The sequence below is a fragment of the Carassius carassius genome, chromosome 45 (genome assembly GCF_963082965.1).
Source record: "Carassius carassius chromosome 45, fCarCar2.1, whole genome shotgun sequence".
NCBI lineage: Eukaryota > Metazoa > Chordata > Actinopteri > Cypriniformes > Cyprinidae > Carassius > Carassius carassius.
Window position 1 is genome coordinate 11,654,628 of NC_081799.1, and position 27,714 is coordinate 11,682,341.

At 36.9% G+C, this 27,714-nt stretch overlaps 1 protein-coding gene across 1 annotated transcript in view; it reads right to left on the minus strand.

The window, feature by feature from the left end:
- Positions 1 to 27,714, minus strand: part of fgf11b (fibroblast growth factor 11b) — a 41,132-nt gene that overhangs the window by 11,284 nt on the left and 2,134 nt on the right. The window contains exons 2-3 of the mRNA XM_059539541.1: positions 11,297 to 11,407; positions 4,953 to 5,056 (exon numbers count right to left, since the gene is read on the minus strand). Coding sequence (XP_059395524.1) covers positions 4,953 to 5,056; positions 11,297 to 11,407 — 215 coding nt within the window. The remainder of the gene's footprint in view (positions 1 to 4,952; positions 5,057 to 11,296; positions 11,408 to 27,714) is intronic.

A 27,714-nucleotide genomic window follows, 5' to 3' on the forward strand; every position in this document is an offset into this window, starting at 1 on the left:
AAATACTTATTTTACTCACTGAAATGCAAATCAATCTTTATCCTTTATATAATGTGGTATTCTGTGTCTATCCATTCAAATTAATCTACTATAAAAAATGATAGACTCTTAATTTCTTTGTTAGTGGGTTAACTTACAAAATCAACCAGGGAACAAATAAATATTTTCCCCACTGTACATGATATTTTACATATTAGTGTCTATCAACATGTTAAAAAATCTGTAGAAATACTAATAAGATTACCTTGGGCAAAGACAGAGAGGCCACAGAATAACAAGATTCTCAACTGAAGGGTACTATAGGGTTCATAAGGGGGCTTATGGGAAATGGAGGCAGCTTAAAATGCCGCAGAGGGTTTATGGGGATGAACAGCTACAATCTGCAGTTCATTACCTGCAAGGGGAAAAGAGAAGATTACTGAACCACTTACACTTCTGTTTCTCTCTACTTCTCTCTCCCCATTCCTCCCCGGCTTGTGAGGGAATGCTGGGAATGAGGTGTGTTTGGAAGCAACTGGATGTTCTAGTTTGGATTCAGTAAGTCTCTGGCTTTTCATTTGCCTTTAGAAACTACATGTCTCTTTGAGTCTGCACTGTGATGGGTGTGATTGCATCTCAGTGACGGGAGCATTTTGAATCTCAATACCATCTGTGGAGGAGAGAGACTATAGAAACCATTTATCAAAGCTGAGATAAAGGCACCACAACACACATTATACACGTTTTGTCTGAGGTCACGCAATCACACACACCCACACATGCACCTATTGTGCTCAGACAGTGCCATTATACCGCAAGTTATCTGGTGGAAACTTTGTTTGTGGAATGAGGAGTTTTAAATCGAAGCCTGTGTCGCCTGAATAATGACTGATCATGGCAACAGGCCCACAACTATTTCTGTCAAGAACCTTACAACTGTGTCAGCGCCTCCCACTCCCCATATCTTTCTCGTGCTCTCTTTCTCACCCTCTCTCGTTCAGCCCAGGAGGGTTTTTCCAGAGCATATTGTCTATAAAATGGGTCAGGACAGGACCGGCTCTATTTTTATCTAGAAACCATTTTCTTAACTTCACAACAGGTATATCACCGATCTCGATGCCCACACAACCCCTCTACTGTAGACCAACAGTGTGGAGGTTCCCTCAGCAATCCATTCCCATCGTTCTCCAGGGCTACTGTGCTGTGCCAAGCACACACACACACACACACACACACAACACACACACACACACACACACACACACACACACACACACACACACACACACACACACACACACACACACACACACACACACAGCTAGTGCCTTGATAATTAAAACAATGAAGTCTCCAGAAAAGCTTTTAGCTCAGTGCTGATCTCTGTATAGTTGAAACTTGGAAATGGAATAGTTTAGCCAGAAATGTAAATTCTTTCATCATTCACTCATCATGTTGTTCCTAACCATGGTACTTTCTTTTGTGGAAAACAAAAGGATATGTTTCCAAACTTTTTTTTCCATGCAGTGAAAATGGGAAGTGCTTTATATTGTAAAAATCTAATATTTGCATTGATTATAACAGAATTGACCCTTCGCATTTTCATAACCATTCAGGTCATTTTTGTGAACCATTTGATCAATTAACAGAAAATAATCAAAGAACAATTTGTTTGCAAGCAGGTTTTGCTTTAACAGGTTAATAAATATTTAGCTGCAGAAATATTTTGGATCATGATTTTTAAGATTCCATTAAATTACTTTTCCAGACATTTTCTGTTTTTCTTTTCTTTTTTTTCTCTCGGGGGCATTTCTGTGTTATAATGTTGATCAAATTATGTGATTTCTAATTACATTAGTGAAGGCAAAGAACCATCATAGACAATTTTCATCAGATTTTGATGATAAGGGCTTCAAAATGTTGCTTTGTCTGTTAATGGTAAAATAAATAAAGGTTAACATTACCATTAAACATCTGTTCCTTTACAGGCGATGTCCAGCATTAAATACTAAATAGAAAAAAAAGGGACAGTACTTTAAGATAGCTATGAAAAGTCTTACGTTTTTGTTTTATAAATGTGCCATTTTCAAAAAGCATTTTGTCATAAGTGCAAATTTGCGTCTGAATTGCCCCTTTCAGATCTGATGGTGCATTTTAAACCTTAATGGTCATTACAGGCTTTGCACCAAACACTGCATGAGGACATGAGGAATGTCTGCCCAAGGGGATGTATGAAATCCATTATATGGCAGAAGAGCACAATCCCTGAGGCAGCTCGTCTAATTTACGTAGGATTATGACAATGAGATACTTACAGAGCTTGACAATATAGTGGCATATTATGAATGACCTTCTCTTTAACTGCAGTGAGGAGAGGAGGGGAGGGGACAGGAGCATGCGGAGAAGAAAAATGCCCTGAAGAGTGAGGTGTTTCCCCATTAGCTATGTTCTCAGAGTCTCACATATTTGTCTGGTCAGTTATACACGTTTTCTTTGAGCCGATGGTTATCATACACTTGCACTTGCATTTAAACCTTATGCTTAAAAAATCTTATGCACAGACTGGTGATATAACAAAATAATTTCCCTGATTTCCTGCATCCAGATGCCAGTTAAGCAGCACTGAAAAACATAGATATGATTCCCAAATTAATCTGCTTATGTAACCCCTCTGACATTGATTAAAATAAACCATCCCATCGCACATAATTTACCCAGAATTCAATGTAATGTTCTTTGATAAGACTGGAAGCAAAAAATAATGTGTGTTTGAGTGCCAAAGACTGAAATAAGGCTCAGAGAGGACAAATTCAGATGGTTATGGTAACAAGGAAAGGACAAAGCTGTTAAGGATGAGTCCGAATGAAAGGGAATGGTGAAAATGACAAGGACAGGATGGACAGACCAGACTTAAGACCGGGGGAGGAGGGACAGTTTTAGGATAGCAGACACAGGACAGGATGTCCTAAAGCTTGCAGCGCATCGGTAAGCAATGCAGGCTCTGAATTAAAATCAGTTGCCTTTGAACCAAATGCCTCTCTCTACTTCTGAGAAGAAAATCTCCTCATTTCTTAGTTCACAGAGAGGCAGGAGACAAAAGCTCTCTCATCCCCCATTCTAATCGGCAGCTCTGGGATGAACGCTCACACACACATATGTACAGCTTAACAAACACACACTCAATATCTTTCTTTGCGAGCTGTCTCATCACACTCTCTGTTCTCTTTATCCTGCTCTAGCCGTGACACAGTCTAAATATCTGCTCCACCTTGCCTGCTAATGCTGCTGCTTTCCACTCTACTCCACATCAAGCACAATTTGGGTAATTGGTCACACTGCATGGGCTAATCCTTTTGTTATTGTTTTTATTTTTTTGGGAAAGCTTGACCTTTGGGAACATTAACGGCACAAATCCAATATGGCTATAGGGTTTCTAGTACGCTTAACATAGGGTTTGAAATGTCTCCAGAACCACAAGAGATTAAAAAAAAAAAAGAGAATGTGTAACTTTTTGAATTTTCTAATTAGTCACTATATATATATACACACACTCTGTGGCAAAATACAGTACCATTAAAAAAATAATAATATATATATATATATATATATATATATATATATATATATATACTCTCTCTCTCTCTCTCTCTCTCTCTCTCTCTATATATATATATATATATATATATATATATATATATATATAATTAATAGCTTTATTAAATGAGGATGCATTAAATTGATCAAAAGTGACAGTAAGGTAACATTATCATTACATAATTTTACAAAAGACTTTTACTTTAGCCTAAATACTGAATTGATGAATGTTGAAATCACAGGAATACATTACATTTTAAGATATATTCAAATAGAAAACAGTTATTTTAAATTGTAATAATATTTCACAGTATTACTGTTTTTACTGTATTTTGATCAAATACATGTAGCCTTGGTGAGCATAAGAGACTTCTTTCAAACACATTTATTAAAATCTCCACTTTTCAACATACGTGTATATTGAACTGCATACTGAACTATTTTATTTGGCATTGTGACATTAAAACTGTTTTGGCCTTTGTTTTGGCCACGAAAGCATGGTAGCGGGCCTTGTCTTGAACACACATCATTCCAGGAAATGCTTATTTATTCTTCTTATTTATTTAGGTTAATAATTGACCAAAAAAAAAACCATATTAAAATTAAGATGCAAATTGTACCAAACAAAACTCGTAAAAAAAAAAAAAGGATTCTTCAAACAAAAAATTATGTCTGACCCATTTCCTTTCTTCCGGCGTACCGCGTCCGATTTACCATGCCCTTTTGATGTTTACAATTTTCCTGATTAGCAAATTGAACTAAACAAAACACAAACAAATAATATTTGAACATAAATAATATAAAATAAAAATACACTTTCTTAAATGGCTACAACAAGAACTCTTAAATCTGGAAAAAGGCAACAAGATCACAAAAATGTAATTCCAATGGAGAGAACCTAAACAATTCTGCTGGCTTCCTGGAGAGTTTAGCTCAAACCTGTCCTAAACACCTTGTTTACCTGGTTAAGGTGTACAGACCCCCTCTGTAAACTGTATTGGATGCTGTGATATAGCCAGAGAAGTTCAGCACCATGGAGAGCAACCTGACAATTCAGCACCATGGAGAGCGTCTTAGAGCTTCACTGCTAGGTCCAAAATGGGTAATTGTGTGCTATAAACAAGGCCTGCAGTTTTTAGAACTAATGATGGAGTCCGCATCTTCCTAATTACGCTATCCTTTTTCACACAAGTATGTTTGGCCAAACTCTTTTTTATAAGGAGAGTAATTAAACACTCATGCATAATTATTTACCCCTCAAATAGCTGTACATCATCAATTATCTGTGAATCATTATTGTAGAGACACATGGAGGACACCGGCATAACGATTCTAATTATGATAATCATCAATCCTTAAAAGAGCTTTCAGTCACTTACGGAGGTGTAGAGGTATCCCTCGCTGTTCATGCCCAGGTAAAAGCCAGTCTTCGCTCCCTGAATCGCCACTATCCGCAGACCCACAGGAATCAAGTTGAACTGTGCTGTGGGATGAAATCAGAGAAATTCATGCTCAGAAAAATAGATTAAACACTCAATGTTTGTAAAGTGTCAGAAAGAAAGGAATATGCAAGTAAAAACACTGTTTTGTTGCTTTAGAAGTCAGACCAAATTTATTTCTAAGTGGGCGGTTCATGGATAGAATGAGCTGCAATGGCAACCCGACTTTTTGCCTTGAGTCAAAAGTCTAGCTTTGCGAGACTAGGGACATCATGACATAGGATGAAACAGGATAAGAGAGATGAAGATGAGAGTGACACAGAAGAGCGGATGTAAAACTGACAGGGATGGAAAAGATAATGGCATGAGGTGGGGGAAGGCATACAGGAGGGACTATCTTTCCTACGTCTGCTGTCCTTGATAGAAAGATGGATTGTGTTTGATATGGATCATTTATGGAACATCACACAGTTAATGCTTCTGAGAGATAGCAGAAGATAAAAACCATGAAAAATAAAAGGCAATGAGAGGGAGACAGATATTCCCACACAGGCTGAGGAACACTGGGTAAATATTTCTGCAATTAGTCTTCAGTGAGATTCCCGCTAGTTTTTGACAGATATATGACAGTATCTAATTGGTGTAGGACAGTATAGCAACAATTTAGCACCATCAAATTCACCTCATTGGACATGAAGTGTTTAGGATTCATATTAGACTGGCCTGTCACAACGTTCATGGGATGCCACAGTCATATGGTTATTTAATATGTGGGACAGTCATTTCAGTAGACAAACATGGCATGTAAGCTAGTCCCTGACAACCCAGGCAGGAGTGTGCTACACTTGTGCACCCTGACAACTGCTATCCCAATAAAATACTTCTCAATACGTTACTCGCAAACTCAAAATAAATAAATAAATAAATAAAACGTACATAGAGCACAAAAGGCACAAGAATTCATGACGCATCACATGTCTGCTCTCATTGGAATGTTTTTCTCTCTCCTTTACTGTCTCTTCCCCTTCATGAATAGCATTTTATGGTGACTCAACATAAAATGCAACATTGTATCACTGAGGCCTCAGGCTGAACCTGTACAGAAAAACTGACTTCCAGAAATGCAATCTTTGGTTGACTCCAGAATGCATATTTTTTTGGTTTGCTTAAGGTACATCCACTCTGAATTTGAGTTTGTCAAGTTGTGATGCTGTCAGTTACTAATAGGTGTTCTAAACTGAACTACAGTGGAATTGACCTGACTTCCATGGTCTCATTCCCATTGCTGGCCACTGCAGTGCAAAATTCCTCACTTACATACAGTAAAACTCTGTTCAACTGTTCAACATCACCAGTGGTGGCTTGCAAGCCACAAAAAGGCAACTAATTAAAAATCAATTAATTCTGAGCATCCATTTAATCATCTTTCCAAACCTGTAACACCTTCGTTCATCTTCGGAACACATTAAGATATTTCTGATGAAATCCCAGAGCTTTCTGACCCTCTATAGACATTAACGCAACTACTAACTACTATGCCCAGAAATGCACACAGGTGAACTGCTACTCTCAAAGACCAACATGGAAAAGGACAAATTGTTGAATAAAGTTTGTTTTCTTTGTGCACAAAAGGTATTCTCTTGGCTTCACAAAATTCAGGTTGAACCACTGATGTCACGTGGACTATTTAAACAATGTCCTTAATACCTTATTGGACCTTGAATGTTATATTTTTGTCGTTGTCTATGCAGGGTCAGAAAGCACTCAGATTTCATAAAAGTATCTTAATTTGTGTTCCGAAGATGAACGAAGGTCTTGCTGGTTTGGAACAACATGAGGGTGACAGAATGACAGAATCTTCATTTTGGGGTGAACTAATCCGTTAATGCAAATACAGTAAGCATAAGCATATTAGTTGCATAAACAATACTAAAGTTTAATAATTTTTTTTTTATATTCAACATTTTAATATTAAAATATGAAATAATAAAAACAATTAAATTATATTTTTAAAGATAAAGCTGCAAGTAGGTGATGGCAAGTCACCTGTCTTAAGGGATAAGTCAATTTCCAGAATAAAATGTCGCAAATAAATAATTTTTTTTTTTTTAAGGAAAACGTTTTATGAGTTATCTACATCTAGTGGACTTCAATGGTGGCCAATGATTTCAAGGTCCAAAATTCTGCTTCAAAGGGCTCTACATTGTCCCAGCCAAGGAATAAGTGTCTTATCTAATGAAATGATCGGTCATTTTCTGGAAAAAAAAAAAAATATATATATATAATAATACAATTATACACTTTTTAACCACAAATGCACAGCTTGCTGTAACTCTGCGATGGGCATGCATGTCTTCACATATTATGTAATCATGTTGGAAAGATCACACGTGTTACGTAATTGTACGTATCTTGAGTGTGCCTGTTGTATCTCTCTCTTGTTTCTGCTTTTTCGCCAGGTTAAGAAGCAACACCTGTTGTTAATCAACGCTCCTAAGTGTCAGCCTCTGCTGATTTGCTCTTGTGACTGTTCTCCTAACCATAAAAGCCAGCTAGTTCTCCAGTGCAGGAGGGGACGGGAGGTTTTCCCTCTGTCTCTCTTGTGAAGAGTCCCTGTTGGAGACGTGTGGTTTCTTTTTGGTGACTGATTGTTGTAGGACTCTTGTTATTGAATCCCTGAGTGCAGGGCTAGTTGCTTTGACGTTTTACTTATTTTCCAAGTACTTTATGATTTAAGGAAGCTGTAGGGAGGTGGGTGCCATTTTTTTATATATTCTTTTCTCCTGTTTATGGGTAGTCAGGGAGGTAGGTTTAGTATTGTCTTTTGGTTTGCATCTGTAATGGATTAAAACATCCTAGTCATCGGCAAGAAGGAGGCGGGAACCGGCGGACAATCAAATAACATTTAATAATTCAAAAATAAACACAAAACAGCGCACCAGCCCCTCACAGACGACTGGTGCGCTCAAATAAAAATCAAAACACAACTAAAAGCCCAGGCCTGGTCCTCTCTCGTCCTTTACTGTCGTCGCTCCAGTTTTATATCCTTCCATCTCCTCTGTGGGACTCAAGACCGGTGGTGGGTCGCAGGTGTAGCAGATTTCCCAATCACTCCACCGGCCTCACTCGTGTTCCCACATCCCTCGGCCCCACCCCACTCGTCACTTACCCCCATTGCCCCTCTCAGGCCGGGGGGCAGTGTTGGGGAGTAACTAGTTACATGTAACGGCGTTACGTAATTTAATTACAAAATTATTGTAACTGTAATTAGTTACAGTTACTACGAAAAAAATGAGTAATTAAATTACAGTTACTTATTAAATTTTTAACGATTACAAAGGGGATTACATTTGAATATTTACAGGCGTCCACAGACAGTTTTAACTGATTTCTTTCCCAAATTGCACTGACTATACGCCCTAATAATTTCCGGGATGCGGAAATACAGTCTGGTTCGTAGAATCCAGTCATAAAAACGAAATGCCTAACGCGGACGGAATATGCCACATTTTGGATGACTAAATCAAAAGTAGGTCAGTACACTTGAATCAAAACATGACATGGACTAGTGTCTGTGAATATTAAGCCCCAAAAATGCAATATATGACTTGCACATTCTGCGTGTCTGTGGAAATCAGGCGCGGACTGGACACCGGGAGAACCGGGACAATTCCCGGTGACCTGGCAGCCGATTTTGGCCCACTATTTAATATCATTATTGTATAATTGCCTGTCGAATGTACTAAAGCGATCATTTGCGAATCCGCCATTTGATAATTCAATCTCTAATAAATCATGAAGTGTTAGTCATGACTCGCGCGCTCTCCGCGCCTCCGCCAAACGGTTTGGATCAGACTCAGAGTAATCAATGCGAGAGAGAGAGAAAGAAAGAAAGAATAGAGTGGACAGCTGGAGCAGAGAAGCAGAACTACTGTTCAGGGTTTCAGGTCAGTTTCATCTGTAAAGATGCTTTTTTGTCTTTTTGTTTTTTTATTTATTTAATCAAGCAGCAGCACGTTGCTCATCAGTCATCACGTAAAATACTATATAAAGGACATCATTATTATCTGTTGTAATGATACAGTAGTAATTTAGCTGAAATAAAATTTAGATTTTTTTTATAGGTTTAGGGGGAGCTACGACAGACAACAACACAACCCTTACGAAAATTAACGTTTTAATATTTAACTATAAATCCAGAGAAAATGGTTACTATTGTTTAACTGTGATAACCAAAAATGTAAAATTATTTTACAAATGTATTTATTTAAAAATAAATACAAATCCATTTGCAAAAAAAAAAAAAAAAAAAAATTACTCATGGTTATTTTACTTTTATATAGGCTAATAAAAGCATGGTTAATTTTTGTAAGGGAAGAATATGGATTATATATAGGATTTTTCTATAAAGATATTGTAGTATTGTAGATAGTGTTGTATTGTAAAGTATAGTTTTGTTCAATCTTGAGTATTAAAGTCATGAGAGAGATGGATAACAGGGCAAAATAAAGAAACTGAAGAGAAAAATGGAAGTGAAGGTGCAGTTCAGGAGAGAACTTTTAATTATTTTGCATGTCCCCAAATTAAAGATTTAAAATAGATAAAAAATAGTTTTGTCCATGAATTTGTTTGTATGAGTTTGAATTTTCCAGTCTGATTTTTTTTCCCAGTCCGCCCCTCCTGTAAATTAATGGCAAAGACATGGTTTCATTTACTACATAGGCCTACTGAAGCTCGCAGTGTTTTCAACCTCTGCCGCCTCAATATAGGAGTACACGAGCACATAAACATAATTTCTAGAACTGCTCTGTGTCACTTCATGTGCATTTTACTTATTTTGAGAAAACTATCATCATATACAAAGAGACAGCAGTTTAAAATATTTTATTACACAGAATACGTCACATGCTTATTAGATATCTGTATTTAAGTTGATGTATATGCTTTTATTTATTATTCTTTAATTTTCACAAATTTACAAAAGTAATCCAAAAGTAATTAGTTACATTACTTTAATAAAGTAATTGAAAAAGTTACACTACTATTACATTTTAAACAGGGTAACTTGTAATCTGTAACCTATTACATTTCCAAAGTAACCTTCCCAACACTGCCGGGGGGTACCCTCGAGACTGCGCTCCGAGTCAAATCTCGGGGAAATCCTTCAAGACTGTTGGAAGACCATTTCAGGTGACTAGCTCTTGAAGCTCATCAAGAGAATGCCAAGAGTGTGCAAAGCAGAAATCAAAGCAAAAGGTGGCTACTTTGAAGAACCTAGAATATGACATATTTTCAGTTGTTTCACACTTTTTTGTTATGTATATAATTCCATATATAATTCCACATGTGTTAATTTATAGTTTTGATGCCTTCAGTGTGAATCTACAATTTTCATAGTCATGAAAATAAAGAAAACTCTTAGAATGAGAAGGTGTGTCCAAACTTTTGGTCTGTACTGTATACGTGTGTGTGTATATATATATATATAAAAATGCTGGAATGTTTTCATCAAAAAACTTAATTTCTTTCCGATTTTAAGAAAGACATGTCTGTTAAATCTTGCCTTTAATTAATGGGTCATTGAATGTGTTACTGAATCATTCACTTTGATTTATTCAAAAATGCAGATTATTTCAATAACGAAACACCACTATGTTATGATCCCAAACATTTTTTTTTTGCAATTTGAATGAGATAATTTATAATCAGCTCAGACAGTGTTAAAACATAAATTACAAAATGATTGTAGATGATACATATCGCACATACCCCTGTAAACAGTGTACAACAACCTGCAAGAGTGAATAAGTGAATTACTTCTAGATACCTAAATGAAAGAACACAACATGGCCAAGAAAATGTGAACATCCTCTTCTAATTATCTGCTTTGACTAGGTCCCTTAATTCTAGTCCAGACAAATATTAATATTCTGGCATGTGATCTTCAATCATATTGCTAAGTGTGAATCCACTATAGTGGCACCAGTGAACATGGGCTAAGTGTTATACAAGTGGCCTTACGCCTGACATACCGGACATATATCAACATTGGGCTCTCAAATAATTATAACACACAGACAGACAGACATAACATGGTACATGAGGAGACTCTAAGACTTTAGAAATGAATGCCATGAACAACAGATGTTCATTTTATGTCTGTCTAGCGGTCACAGGGACGGACACAAGCAGACACACCTCAGTAGTTTCTACAACTGACCCAACCGGAGGTCACACTGTGCCTGTCAGCCGTGAATAACGAGCGAAAAAGAACACATGCTTACAGAAGCAGCTGTTCTCGTCCCTTGTGCCGTCCATGGTGCCATCCGGCAGCATCTGCAGGTAGTAGCCATGCTGGCTGTACAGACGGGTGACGATGCCTTTTAGCTGTGGCTCTGCAGAGAGAAAACACAAACACAGGCACACAGTGTTAGTCTGGGAAGAAAGCATCACAGCTTGACCTATACAGGCACGACTTCATTAAAGCGTATGCAGAGTCTATTCATTATCAACAGCTACTTATTTTGCCCAGGTCATGCTGACATTTTTAAGACATTTATAGTATGACAGGGAATTCAGTTCAAACTTCATTATGTAAATATATATAAAAAAAACTGAAGAAAAATGTTTATATCCATCAAATCGATAACGTTCAAATATTTGGGGTCAGTAAGCTTTTTGTTATTGTTGTTATTCAGCAAAAGACTCATTAAATTGACCAAAAGTGACAGGGCACATTTATAAATGCTGTTCTTTCGAACTATCTATTGATAAAAAAATCCTGACAAACAATGTATCACAGTCTCTACAAAAATATTACATTGCAAAAATTGTTTTCAACATTGGTCATAATAAGAAATGTTTCTTGAGCATATCATCATATTGCACTGATTTCTGAAGGATCATGTGACACTGAAGACTAATGAAATTTCAGCATTGCTGTGAAAGAAAAAAATATATCACAATATTATAATTGTGTTAGATAGCAAAATATGAAATCCTCTGTTTAATGAACCTATTTATTTTTTTACAACAACAAAATAAAAATGTTTTACACACACACACACACACACACACACACACATACACACACACACACACACACACACACACACACACACACACACACACACACACACACACACACACATTTTATATATATATACATATATACGTACTGTATGTATGTGTGGTGTGTTGTATAATTCTAAACCTACAAAACGCACTGCAACAATTTTTGGTAGTCAAATCTTTTTGGAACATGCATTTCATCACATTAACTATTAATACCTGTGGCTACTCTGCTAGGACACCTTGAGGGGAAGTGATTTCATACATCCATTTAAAAACCCAGGGGCCAGTTGGTTTAAAGTAATTGCAAAAACGATTAACATTAGCTTTTAGAAAATTAGCTTGCAGTTGCCGCTGCCATTTGAATTGATATTTTGTCATCGAATGCAATGAAATTCATACATTTTTCCCCAAACAAAGGAATACTTAAGCATATTGATAGCTAAAAGGTAAATTTAATTAGAGTGAATTATAACAAGAATATATCTGAATTGCATAAATTAATTACTTTCATCTACGATTAATTCAGTGGCTCTCAACTGGTTTGTTTGATTAATGAATGATGCATTTATATTTAATAACTAAATGTCTCTCAGCAGCACAAACCAGCCGTGTTTATACTCCATGCAAGCAAAATTAATGCGTTTTGATACGTTTGCATTTTTTTCTTCTTTCAGAGAAAAAGGGTTGTGTCAAACAACATGTCTATGTTGGCCTAATTTCACTAGCTTCTACCAGGTGGCAGATACATATCTGCCAAAATACAACAGAATTTGGTTGGATGCTCAATTTTGATGTCAACAAAAATAAAATATCCCTTTTAAAAGTTCGTAAGTCTAGTTTTTTTTGTCATGCTAGGTTTTTTGCATGTTTCCCTGCTGTCCACAATGCCAAAAGCACAGACCTGTGACCCATTTTTTTCACCAGTTGAAAAACAACTGAACTAATTTAGCACCGTTATCCAGAGCACAGCTGTTTCTTCTGCACATGAAGATGCCTCAAAGACCTGAAGGGTCAGATCAGAATAGACCACCTTTCTCAGGCCTCCAGAAATATATTCCAGATAATGCATTAGTCATGAACATTTAATATGCACAACTCACTTGACATTTAAACTTGCTCATGTAAAACTGCTTGAAGACAGTGTTTGCTCTCTTTTTCCCTGTGACTGTTATACTTTGAACGCTTTGAACTTCGAACTGTCCATCTCATAGCATTGTATTGATGCTCACCTCATCTTTATTTTAAGAGAAGCTTCGGTCACCACAGGACTTTGGCAAATAAAATGTGTTTGCTACTCTATAAAAGATGTACTCGCATTGCACGTTTATTTATGAGTCTAGAGGAGAAGAACAAAAGCTGAATGTTTTATTAGCACAGTCCCTCCGGCCTACTTTGTGTTCATTTTAGAAACAAGTGAAAGGGAAGCTAAACAGAAAGTTGCTTGTAAACAGACTAGTAGCTGTGGTAAATAGTGACCACACTAAGAACAGTTTCTTAGGACCAGCTGATTCGTTCCCCACAGTGAAATTCAAATGAAAGAAATCTCTCAAGGAAAAGGGTAATTTAAAAACGATTATCTGGAGGGGTAGGCTTGCTTGTTATGAGTTTCCACTGAGAAGGATATTAGTTAAAGGTTTGTATCGTATAAATGTCAAGCCGGTGGGTTAAAAAGACAGCCAGTCTCAAATTTGCATGCTTCATCATATAAAACTCAAAATGAACTGCTTTGTATCTAATGCTTAATCGGGTGATCCAAACACAATTGGATATGAAGATCTTTTCTCACTTGTACAGTGAGTGTGTGTGCTGGAGTATGTGTGGCCTTTTATTTCTCTTTGCTGTCACGTCACCTTTAGCGGTGCATAGGACTGTGGTAGAATCTGCTGAACTTTTCCCAAGACCCTGTAAAAGCTTGTATTGATTTCACCCATGCAAATCCTGATAAAAATTCCACTGACACAAATAGGTTGCAAAGCTCAGGTTTGTGTGTGTCTGATTGTGTGTTAGTTTTGCTGCTGTAGTATTATCTCTGATCTGAGATCAGCAAGAAGCATGGGTAGGAATAGGAAATTATTCTGCTTTCAAGTACACAAGACAAGCTCCTACTTCTGAATTGAGCGATCAGGTGTGTTGGGTGTTTTTCAACTATAGGCACTCTGGATCCTGTGCAGTACAAAATAAAACACACTTTTAACACTTCCAGTGTTTTATCTGTCCACTAAAATGTCTAACAGTCTATTCACATACAGAACATTTCCACCAGTGTCATTTTTTAGCATTTATGTTTGGTATTTATTTATTTATTTTCACATAATTGATTTGATTGTAAATAATGCACTATAAAAAATATATTTACCTTGATTGAACTTCACAAATCATGTCTCAAATTTCATCTCCGGCTGCTTTTCTGAGATTGTTGTCTCATTGATAAAGTACACTAAATTTAGAAAAAAATCATTTGTTACTTGATGGCAAAAACTGAGATTATCAAAAATAAATACATTTCCAAAATTAAATATTATAATCATTGCAGTCTTTTTTCTTTCTTTCTTTCTTTCTTTCTTTCTTTCTTTCTTTCTTTCTTTCTTTATTTATTTTTTTAAATGTAATACGGTAATTAATTTTTTTTTCTGATAGATTTTTATATTTTAAGATTACTACACATCTATACAAAGCAACATTTTGAAAAGAATCAAAATATATGTTTCCTGGACCGTTTTCATTTGTCTTTTATAAAACAAAAAGAAACAAAATATATATGTTAAAGGTCTGTGCCCTCTCTCCCACTTCACTTCCTTTCTAAAATACTGTCATATCGTAATACAGGCAAAAACAAGAAAAGTAAATCTTAAACAAAAAAAAGCATGCCAGTTTTAAAAACTGTCAAACCCTGGGGCAAAAAGTGCCTGCAACTGAATGAACACTCTATTATTACACATATATGTTAAAAAAGTGCCCAAAACAAATAAACAATGTACAAAAGGAAAAAGCACTTTTTTCTGTTGTACAAGTGGATAAGCAAAAGGGAATACACCTGCATCACATTACACAATCGATGTTATTTATTTATTAATGTTACCTAGAAAATAATGAATTTGTATATAGCAAACCACAAAGGGTGAGTCATTAGCTTTACATTAGCTGCTATAAGCTCTGTTATATATATAAAAAATATTACTTAAATACTGCAATAGAATTACTTTACAATAGGATTTGCTACAAAATATTGCAAAGCTGCTTCCCATCTCCTTTCATCTGGACATCACAACCTCTCAATTCTGCGTTTCCCCTTCATTTGCCGGATCATTTACATGAAGAGAAATTCATGATTACAATATTTCTTATTAATTTCCCTTGGTCTCTTACTCTTCCTCCACCATATCTCTTTCACTTACCCATATGTTGTAATAATATAATGCATTATCCAACCAAAAGCGGAGGCAAGTGATTATTTGCAAAGTGAGGTGGGGGGGAAGGGATGCATATGACATAATTTCATTAGAGAAGATGGCTATATATGTATTGGACATGCATAAAGTATACACTAACAGCCTCATTTGATAGACAGCTGAAGCATGACAGGGCTAATCAGAATCTCAGCTGCCCTCCACTGGAACGGCGACGCTGATGATACACTTTGGAGTATCACCATAAAGCACCGGGTTGTGAACACCATCCCACACTACTGTTAAACAGCAGGAACTGCGGCTATCAGGGCTCTTCAACACCATCCAAAAACCAGCATGACACAGCAAAGCGACAGAACACACACATACACACGCCATCATGGTGTTTAGCAGCATTTAATGCAGCATGACATTTTGTACTAATTTAGTCCTGTGTAGGAACACAAGTAACTGGTGGGTTGCTCGTGGAATATATTGATACTAGAGTGTTTGAATTTGCGTGGTTAGTCACTATGCTACGTTCCTGCATCTTGAGAGTTTGTAGTCACATGGCATTTACATCTTATATGATTGGCTTACCAGGTATTATAGAGCTTATATGCATTATGAATTTTTATTTTAAATAAAAATGGAATGGAAAGGAATTAAACAAAAGGGAGAAAAGAAGAGAAAGAGAGTTCATACAGTTCTTTGGCTTAAAAAGAACTGTATGAGAAAGAGATCCCCTTCTGTGTAAAAATCTTAGAAGAAGAGAAAAGAAAGCGAGTGGCCGCTCTGATTTCCCCCCTGGGTGCTGTTTATCCGGTGGAGGTGAGGTGTGTGTGGGGAGTGGTAGTGTGCTGTGTCCAGTTCCAGGCTGTTACAGATGGTAATTTTGTCAGAAATCACTGAGCTGCTGCCAACTCCACGCTGGAGATACAGCAAGCGACGGCTTGTGTGCTGTGCTGAATCCTGCCTGTGAGGACCAGCCACCAGCTTTTATCCTCTCTCTCTCATTCAGACTCGCATGCACTGGATAAAATACTGTTTGCCAGGATTTAGCAAAGCTACTGGAAGCTGCAACTAGAGAAATAAATGCTTGAATTCTGTTTATGTTAGATTTTTTTTTTATCTGTCATTATTTGTCTTTTAGCTTCTCATCTCTTCACAGTTATCTTGTAGTTCCAAACCCATTTTCTTTCTTTCGTTGAACAGAAAGGAAAAATTTTGAATAACTGTGGCTGCTCTTTTCCATTACAATGAAAAGTGCTCCAGTGCAAATCAAGATTACTAACAGTATTTAATTTTATTAACATTATTCAAGTAGTATTGATTCAGTTCATAGAATGGGCAGAGATTTAACAAAGGGCAAAAATGTACACAAAATGTTTTTAGCTGTTTGCTTACTGTAAGTGTTTGATGCATCACTTTTCAGCGGCAGCTCGAGTTAAGTTCGTAATCTGTATTGAATGTATAAAGATGTATAAAGCAAAACAACAGTAAGAAATCTGTGTAGTCTAAGGTTTTTATTATGAGTGTACCCAGAAACATACTAGCAAACATAAAGCACGAACAGTGTCGAACGATTCATTAGCAAATGATTCTTATGAGCCAGTTCTTTTAGCAAATCATACAAAGAGACCTCACGAGTTCAGACAAATCGTCTTTTCTGAACTGGTCAAAGTGGTTACAAACAGTCAATAGTTGATTCACTTTTCTTTGTAAGCTTTTGTCTTTTTTAAAGCCACATTTCCTGGAATTGATTTAGCAAGCCTGATTCAACTCATCAGCTCATGATAATAACTGATGATTTTATACAGGACCTATTGAAGTACACTTAAATAATGTATTTATTCAGTACTTTATCATATATGCAACCAAAACATCATGATGCATTTTGGAGGTCGCAAGATACCAAGGATATGAATAGCATATGCACTCACTGGCCACTTTATTAGGCACGCCTTGCTAGTAATAGGTTGGGCCCCCTTTTGCCTTAAGAACTGCCTTAATTCTTCATGGCATAGATTCAACAAGGTGTTGGAAACATTCCTCAGAGATTTTGGTCCATATTGACATGATAGCATCACGCAGATGCTGCAGATTTGTCGGCTGCAAATCCGTAATGCGAATCTTCCGTTTGACCACATCCCAAAGCTGCTGTATTGGATTGAGATCTGGTGACTCTGGAGGCCATTTAAGTAAAGTGAACTCATTGTCATGTTCAAGAAGCCAGTCTGAGATGATTTGAGATGATGGTGCATTATCCTGCTGGAAGTAGCCATCAGAAGATGGGTACACTGTAGTCATAAAGGGATGGATATGGTCAGCAACAGTACTCAGGTAGGCTGTGGCATTTAAACGAGGCTCAATTGGTATTAAGGGGCTTAAAGTGTGCCAAGAAAATTTCCTCCACACCATTACACCACCACCAGCAGCCTGAACCGTTGAGACAAGGCAGGATGGATCCTTGCTTTCATGTTCTTTACGCCAAATTCTGACCCTACCATCTGAATGTTGCAGAAGAAATCGAGACTCATTAGACCAGGCAACGTTTTTCCAATCTTCTATTGTCCAATTTTGTTGACCCTGTGTGAATTGTAGCCTCTGTTTCCTGTTCTTAGCTGACAGGAGCAGCACCCGGTGTTGTCTTCTGCTGCTGTAGCCCATTTACTTTAGGGTTTGACGTGTTGTGCGTTCAGAGATATATTCTGCATACCTTGGTTGTAACGAGTAGTTATTATTGATATCTATCCAGTCTGCCCATTCTCCTCTGACATCAACAAGGCAGTTTCGTCCCCACAACTGCCGCTCACTGGATATTTTCTCTGTTTTGGACCTTTCTCTGTAAACCCTAAAGATGGTTGTGTGTGAATATCCCAGTAGATCAGCAGTTTTTGAAATACTCAGACCAGCCTTTCTGGCAGCAACAACCATTCCATGTTCAAAGCTACTTAAATCCCCTTTCGTCCCCATTCTGATGCTCAGTTTGAACTTCAGCAAGTCTAGATGCCTAAATGCATTGAGTTGTTTCCATGTGATTGACTGATTAGCAATTTGTGTTACCAAGCAATTGAACAAGTGTACCTAATATAGTGGCCAGAGAGTGTATGTTGATTGGCTCATAGGTCTCCCCAAGGAGAAAGTGACTGTGGAAAACATTTTCTTGCTTTATTCATTTATTTAAATAATTATTTTTTCTTTACACTTAATTTCATGTATTTTCTATGTTTATGTTGAGGCTGTTATCTTGCTGCTGTTCCTCCAATTACAAAAGGTCCAAAGTGTTTCTCCTCAGGCATTTGTTGAGGTCTCTGAAGGTATTTTTTAATTGTACCTTTTTTTTTCAAATGGAAGTGTAGATTGATGGAGTCTTTCATTTTGCAAGAATGTGTATGTTGTTTTACCATTCTTTACAGGTTTGTACAAACATTCAGACCTTTGTTTCTAGTATTAAATCTTTTTAGCCTTCCCTGCTCTGCATAAGGAATCACAAATAGAGTATCCAGAAACTCTACATCATCGTGGACAAGAAGGCGATGAAAAGCAATATGCGAGTGTTTTCGACATTGATGAACTCTTCAAAGCTCACTTCGTATCCAGCATATCATACAGTGAAGCACTTTACAGTTGCACTACAGCAGACATCAGGAACAAAGTTACTGAGAGGTAACTGATGGTTGTTGATTTAACAGGTCAGGTTTAAAACTTCAGCATTTTCGTCATGTCATCTGTGCAAACTATTTTGTGTTTATACTGTCCATCACTGCTAATGAAATAGTTTTTTGTTTTTGTTCTTTTACTTTTTGAGGTTACCATACAGTGTGGAATATGAGTAGTTTTGCTTCAACAACATGGGTTATATTTCCTTCTCACAGTTTTAAATATGCTCTGAGCCACAGGAATAAATAGAAAGCTTTACACTAGTACATTTCATTGTGGCTAGTGTTCAAATGCACCACTATTCCTCTCTTAGTAGAGGTCAAATTTAGCTCTATGTGGAGTAGGTTTTTTCTAACTGTATTTTGGATTATTTATTTTTTTCACTTTTATAAGTGTTAAAATACCTGTTTAGAGATTGGGAAAATATAAAGTATATTAGATTAAATTTTAAAACTCCAGTTTTCTAGTGTGTGATTACCAAATGAGACTTGACATTTCTAAGCATTTGCCAGATTTACAGTCTCTATATGATTTTTAATCATTACTGTGTAGCTTTAAAGTATTAAATCATTAAATCAATTTTGGGTGAACTATACTTTTGATAAAAACTTCAGAGACAAATGGTTTGCATTTAAAAAAAAACATTACAGTCCAAGTATAGATAATATTAGTAGACATTGCACCACTTTACCATCAAATCTATATATTTGCAAATTTATATCTTTGTAAAAATCCCTGATTTGTGGCTTCTGAGTCAGAAACAGTAACTGTGATGAACAGAGCATGGTGAAGGAACCGTCTGCTATATAAGTCTGTTTTTTGTACTCTGTGAACGTAGGAAGATAAAAGAAATGATAAATAAAGGTAGAACTGATACAACAGGGAAGTCATTTGCGAGGTGGGACAAACTACTGCATGTTGATGAAAGATCATAAACATATCCTTTTTTTTTTTTTTGCTTAGGTAAAACATGTACTACTGAATCATGCACAGGACAAGGAATGAGTTTTAATACAGTACATTTTGATGGTTTTATTACTTTAAGCAAGTTTTTCCACTTTATTGATACTTCACTAGAGCAGTGTTGCAAATGTCACATTATCAATACTGTTTGTGTAATTTTTTTTACCCACAAAAGAAAATATTTGCAATCTTCTAGTTCGTTTTCTTTCTATCTCTGCACCCATCTTACAGTGATCCCCTTTTCACCCCTAGCTCTGTCTAATTTAATCTCATGCATCGATGACTTTTAATTAATATGATTGGCTGAGGGTTTCTCGTACTGTTACATGGTATTTTTATGCCTTTCTGAGGATGACAAACGCTATGGAAATAAACAGCAAATATACAACATATAAACCAGCAATCCTCTCTGTACAGCCAAGCCCACTGGGAGCAGATTTAAGCAATGTTTATCATTATTAGTCAAGCACTTATATTCCCTACACTAGCTAGAGTGATAAAAATGCAGTAATGCTAATCATGTTCCTGCTGGTGCTTTCTGGCTTTGTCTCTTGCTTATCTTTTGCCCACTTGCGAAACCACCACACACACTGTAATGATAGACTCTTGTACGGAGCAGGATGTCCTCTTCAGTCATCTGTATTGAGAGCTCTGGCTGTTTATTTAAAATGCGGCAGTGCCCAGTGCCGCTCCTCAAAGTCAGACAGAAAATGCAATAACCAAGACGAAGCCTCCATGTGTTCGTTCAATTATGTGTGCGTGGTTTGATCGGTCACAATGTAGCAGAACCAAAAGTCGCACCCTTTTTTCTGCTGGTGTTCACAGGATCGATAGAGGTTAACTGTCAAGTAACCTTTTGTGTATGTGTAGGAGCGTGTATTTGTGGGTGTGTTTGTGTATGGGAGGTTCTGAACAGAGCGTCTGGTACAGTGCAGTGTGCTGCTTTATAGCTGTGAGATGCCAGCTTACCCCGTAATGATAAGAGAGTGCAGAGTAATTACAGGCGCTGCTTCAGCGAGCAGCCAAGGGCATCTGTGACTCCCCTCCCTGACTAAGGCCAAACTACAGGGCTTCCCTCAACCTTTATTAGGACTCCCCACCAGTCCCCTCTCTCTCTGCTGTCTCTCATTCTCTGCAGCTCTCAGCAGTTTTTCCTCTCTTATCTCGCTCACATTTCTCATTCTTCTTTTCCCTCTCTCTATTTCTTTCTCCTCCATCGGATCTTCCCTATTGGTCTCTCCTCTTTCTTATCTTACCCCATTTCTTATTCTTTCAACCTCTCTATTGCAGGGGTTTTCAATGTCTTAAACTGTGGTCCTTCCCATAAACACTGCATCATATACTTTAGTTTATCTGTGATAAAATGTATTACACAAGTTTATCTCATCCTAAAAAGTCTATGGAAATTCATATTTAAATGTAAGCCCATAGGCATCTCTAATTGTTTTTTATTTAGTTTTTTTCTATTTGTGTCTTTAATTCAGTTGACTAAATTCAATCTTGGTTTGCTTTATTTTTTTAAGTGCACAAAAGCATGGTTTTTTTTTTCATGTTTTGCCTTGAAAAAATACCCCAAATTATTGGATGTTCCATTTCAGGAATTAAAGATTTATTAGTTTTTCCTCTTTTAAATGGGGATAAAGATATATAGTCTACTAAGCTGAGGCATAGTTGCCTATTATTTGTTATATTCAGTATAGTGATGCACTAAAACATTTTTTTTAATTTTTTTAAACACAGTACCAAGTTTCAGTTTATACCAGAAGTTTCCATTAAGCCAAATACTGAAAATAAAGTTTTGGTTATTAAAAAGTGAACTCAGTATATAATTCAGCTGTGTTCTTGTGTAAAGTTCTTCTGCAATGAGTCGCCTTACCTGGAAATATTTTACACAATGCTTGTCTTGCATAATTTTGGTCATATTGAGGTGCGTCCATTCTTACTTAGTAGCTTATCTAAGTTATCTTAGTTCATCTAAATTATTGCACAAAATATACACTGACATGGTTAAAACACATCTTTGGAGAAATGCTAATTAAATGTCACTGTTTGGGTCATTAATTTCAGCCCGCCAAAACTATTTCAGACAAAACTAATTTTAAATTATTATTATTATTAGTGCATGAATAATTTTAAGAATGCAATTTTAATTCCCTGTACTTAACCATAAACATTAGCTACCCCTCAAAATCAAAGAAAAATAAGAACTTCTGAACATTAAAAATCTTATCAGTTGATTGTAATATTGTTCCAGGACCAGCATGATCGTCGGTCTGTGAACTTTGTTTGTTTTGTTAAATCACTGTGAGAATGTGTCTTTATCTTCACTATCTCTATTCTTTCTTTAGTTCTTATCCTTTGCTCTCTACTGCAATGCCTCTTGTTATTTTGTTAGATTCACTCCATGAAGAACCAGAGTGGGAAAAAAAGGCCAAGTGACTTGCTCTTAGACACATCCATTAAAGCTTTTCAAAAACAATTCAATTTCTAATGCCATGATTCTATCACAAGACCCAACTGAGTGAACCTTAACTGAGTGTTTATGGGTATTAATCTTTTGGAGGTCAATAATCCAGTCAGACACAGTCTTCTGTCTTCCTGTATTGCATGCTTGACATGACCTTGTAAGCATCATTGTGTGACCTCAAGGGACCATTGCCTGAGATGACAGCCATGTCCATTCGATTATGATTTATTGTGAATTGACAAAATGAGAGATTGAAAGCATGGATGAATGGCAGCTAGCATGTTTTGAAATACTGTAGCGCAGGCTGCTGGATGTACAGAACTTGAATGAAAGGTGGTTTTACAAGCTGATTTGGTTCCGGTACTTGCAGTGGTGGACGTGTTATATGTAACTATAAAGCAATCTGAATTTCTGGGATGACAGGCCAACAGTAATGGAGCCTTGCCCGCTCATGACGCCAACACCAGCACTTAAGTGCTCAGAAATTACAGACGTAAATGTCTACCTTTTCTGTCTGCTGCTCCTTATCCTCTGCCCCTTCTAAAACACACACACACACACACACACACACACACACACACACACACACACACACACACACACACACACACACACACACACACACACAGACACACACACACACACACACACACACACATACACTTCTTTTGTGTATCTCCCTCTTGTTAGAGGTCAAACTCAATCTGTCCTTGTCAGGTTTAATCAAAGTATCCACAAATTCAATTTCAGCTGCTGTGTGAGAGAGGCTATTAAGGTGTTCTTTGTCATTCGCAATGTCATTAGGCGGTGAGGCGAGAGGGCATTGGGGGAGTTTCCGATTCTGATGCATTTACTCATCGTTTTAGGGTAAATAAAGCCCAAGTGCTCTCTGTCAGTACCTAAAGGTGCCAGAATTCCTTTACTCTCTGAGAAATGAGCTGTCAAACATGAACAGTAATATTAAGACTCAAAATCTCATTCTACATTGTTCTGTGTATCAAAATGTCACACTGGTCAAAATCACTCTTAAACTGTATTTCTTTTTTTCCAGAAGAGACACACTTAAAATAAGACTAATTTAAAGCACAATTCCATTAATGTGGCTTGAATTATGTTTATTTTTCTTTTTTTAATGGTTTCAAAAAAAATACCAAGTTACAAACGTTACATTTAAACTTTAAAACATTGCATTTAAATTTTAATATTAATTAATATTTTTCCCAGAAAGCTCTTTTTTGGTGACAGCAGGCTGTGCTATAACCAAAAAACTCCACAAAGATAAAGCATTCTTTATTCTTATAAAGCTCTGCTTCACCTGCTAATTTTTGATTTTCCCATCAAATACCAAATTCAGCATTGCAAAGATACATTTTCCCCCTCTATTTCATGCCAATTTTTGAGCATCATTTCCTGTTTCAGTGCTTTTATTGTGTTTTTTTATTATTATTATCAATCGTGTTTGATGAATGTGATACATGATTTTTTGCCAGCATGAATTCACGCATACTAATCACAGGCTAGTGGCATTTATCTCAGTGCTGCCTTTTCTCTGATCTCTTTCAGGCAAATTTAGTCCTAATCTGATCTCATCCAAACTGCTGGAACTTTTCTACAATCCGCTTTTACAAGTCCAGCCTTCCAACCCAGAGGCAGCACTGAAATAACCCTTCAAAACAAAAGCAGGAATCCCTTCAGCTTTAATTATCTTTTCATCTGGAATTAAATTCTTGATAGATGATGAAACCCTTCTCAATCTTTGGTTGTGTAACGGCATAAGCTGATGTTTGTATGTTTGGCGTCCTCATTATCAACAAAAGAGTCTGGGAAACTCATTTGGCTGCTGTTGCAGCCGCAAAACTAATCGGATATTCATTTCATACAGATGGGGGTGAGCAGTGATTGCTGCAGCTGAGATTTATCCGAATTTGGGCTCTCAGGACAGCCAAAGAGGAAGACGTTTTTGTAGTGTCAGTGTCATTGTAGATGTTACACTCCAAGTCCATAAAAATAGGGCACAATGTAATGTGTTAATTATCCATATTGTTTAGTCACTGGTGTTTTACCCATATTTTGAATAACACATTGCATTTTGTGTTTCAAAATTTTTAGGGTCATAGGAATGTCTGTGAATTTACTAGTACTTTTTCAGGTTTTCTGCATTTTTTTTCATACAGTTTATGTATTTTAAAACTGAGTCTAAAATGTGACTTTCTAGATGTGACCCACATGCAACCTGTCAAATGCAGAATGCACTAATTATTAAATTAATAGCCTCTAAAGGGGAAACTCCAACCTCTCAGTTCATTTTGGAAGGCTGCTAAGGAGGATAGAGCAGAATAATGCTGTTAGCTCTGAGAAAGCCTGTGGGTTCTTTTTCCTGCCACATTATTAGACTCTTTCGGGTTTCAATCTTCCCACCTGCTTTGACATGGAGATCAATAGTGTTAACCGTCCAGTAACTTGATGCCTTGGTGTCTTTCATTTCTGTCATATTTACTTTCGTCCAATATCTTTATTCGCTTCTGCTTCTAGGATCGTCCAGAGGGACCTGACAGTGGCAACCACACAGTACATCTTTGGTTCATTTGTTGACTAACAAAATCGTTACATCTTAATTCATTAATTACTTGAGGGAGGTGCTGTGCTGTGAGCTCAGAGAGAGAACAAACAAAATTCAGTTTCAATTACTGTACCAGCAGCTTGATAATCAATATCTATATCAATATAATATAAATATATAATATAATTGATATAAAATCAATCATCTATCTATCTATCTATCTATCTATCTATCTATCTATCTATCTTATAGTTATTATTATTTTATATTTATTTATTATTTTACAGAATTCATTTAAACCTTAAATTATGTTAATATATTATGAAGAAAACATAAAAGATTATGATGCAAGATATTCCAGAAGATATAAAAGCATAAAAGTCCAAAGTTTTATGTTAGGTGTTTTTTCTTTCTGCTCCTTCTTTTTCCTGTTACAAGGCTCTCTGTATAAAAAATGTCGCAAACGTGTAGATAAAAATTAACAATTAAAAAAAAAATCTAAATTAAATTGTACATTTAGCTGTTGATCTACTGTCCTTTGCTGTTCTTGCTTGTAGCTATGCATTGCAGATAAAATAACTAAGAAAACATAAGAAAACAAACAAACCTTAATGCAGTGAAAGTAAGGGCTGCCAATATTAATTTAACATCCTCTCTGTCATCAGTAATTTTCTCTCTTCCTCTGAATTGCCTCTGCATGTCCTTCTGTCTTTTGCAGTGACTCACTTTTTGTCTTTCCACCTGTCTCTCCTCCATTTTCTCCTTTCCTTCCTCTCCCATCTCTCCTCTACTTCCTTCCTCTGCATTACTATCTCTTCCCCCCTCTCTCTTTCACTCACTCTTTCTTTCTGACCCCTGGCACTCTCAGTACTCAAATGAGAGGCTACCTAACACTGTGCAGTGTGATCAGGTGTTGTTGAGTAAGCAAGATAGACAGCCCATCTTCAGCGGTCAGCTTAATGCTGTCCTCCTCCAGTGCCACGTCCTCGTGCCCTGAGCGACTCCTTTAGTCCGAACCCAGAACAGAACTATTGCATCCCCCTTGCTACACATCTGCAAACCTCCTATCTCTTTATCTTCTTTTTAATTCAATTATATTTTGAAGGTTGTATGCAGGACGGGAAATAAACTTTTATTTTTTCTTATTTTTTCTCCCCCAGGTTCAAACAAGGCTCTCTGTGTTTAGCAGAAATCACTAAATGTTGCAAGCTGTAATCTCATATTAGTGGATTATCTGCAAAAGAAAACCTACATTATAAGCAGATTGCACCCTGAACATTTCCTGAGCTGGTCTAAGATCTAATCAAAATGTAGACATGAACAAGTATACTACGTAGTGACAGCATTTTTTTCTGAGGCCAGTCAAAATGTTTCCCACCACAAAACTTGTTCACCTGTGAGGAAAAAAAAAAATTGGCTGGTGACAGTTGTTAACTTCTCTCCCTATCGGAGTGCACTAAAACTCTTAAAGCTATGTTTATTCAGCATCATAAATGTGCATAGTTATCTGTCAGTTTTACTGTGATTAAATATGGTTTCACACACAGTTTGTTTATTAACGACAATGGTCATGTGGGGCTCTGGAGATGTGCTATGTTAATGAAGTGTCATTTGAAGGTTCATCTCCAGATGCTGTTTTCCACTGTTATCTTGTTAAAAAATAAAACATTCAAAGCCAAAGTCAGTTAATTAGAATTTGGCAGGTAAACATGTGCCTTAGTTGCATTAATTTATTATACTGTCATGATAATTGTGGAAAGAGTTTCTAGAGTTAGGGAGGATGCTATCTTTAATCTTTACTTGTATTAAATATTAAACACCTGATTTCAGGTGTTTCTTTCAGTTATTGGCTTGACATCGATTATTTATTCATATAGACAGTATTCAATCCACTCCTGTAAGTGTTGTATATTGTAAAGGAAAATTGGAACGTAGCATGTGTTAGGGGTTTTCTCACTCCTTTGCTGATAATAATCAGTTCTCTCCTGCTCAGTCCCTCTTCTCCTCTATAAGGAGATTTGTTGTTGAATGAAGCCAAACTCTCCACAGAAGCCAAGTGCTCCATAAAACTGTAAAGGTGTAAAACACCCTCTGCTATTAAGAGAACAGTGTGTGTGTGTGTGTGTGTGTGGGGGGGGGGGGGGGGGGGGGTTGGGTATGTTTCTATACCATCTCCACTTTGTGTGAAACTGGGCACTGGGCAAATGGAGAGGGTGATCATTGATTAATCAGTATACATTAATGAGCTGCATTGATTGAGAGACCAGTAGACTCAGCGCCGACCTCAGAGAGTGTGAAACCATGACGCCATCTTAGAGCAGCAAGGGAACCCATCCTAAACTAGAGACAGGCGTGTGTGAGACACATGTGTGAAGGGTGTTGAGGGTGCAGCAGGGGCTTGACATTGTTATGATGGATGTATATGGATCACTGACCTGACAATGCAGCAGTGATCTCATGGTCCCACACTGCTGTGGCTAGGTGATGCCCACTAATTTGTCAATTTTTGGCCGCTTCAGTTCACACATAGTGCTATGGATTGAATTTTGAAGCACAACTCGCATGTCACAGATTGAGGTATTCAATAGG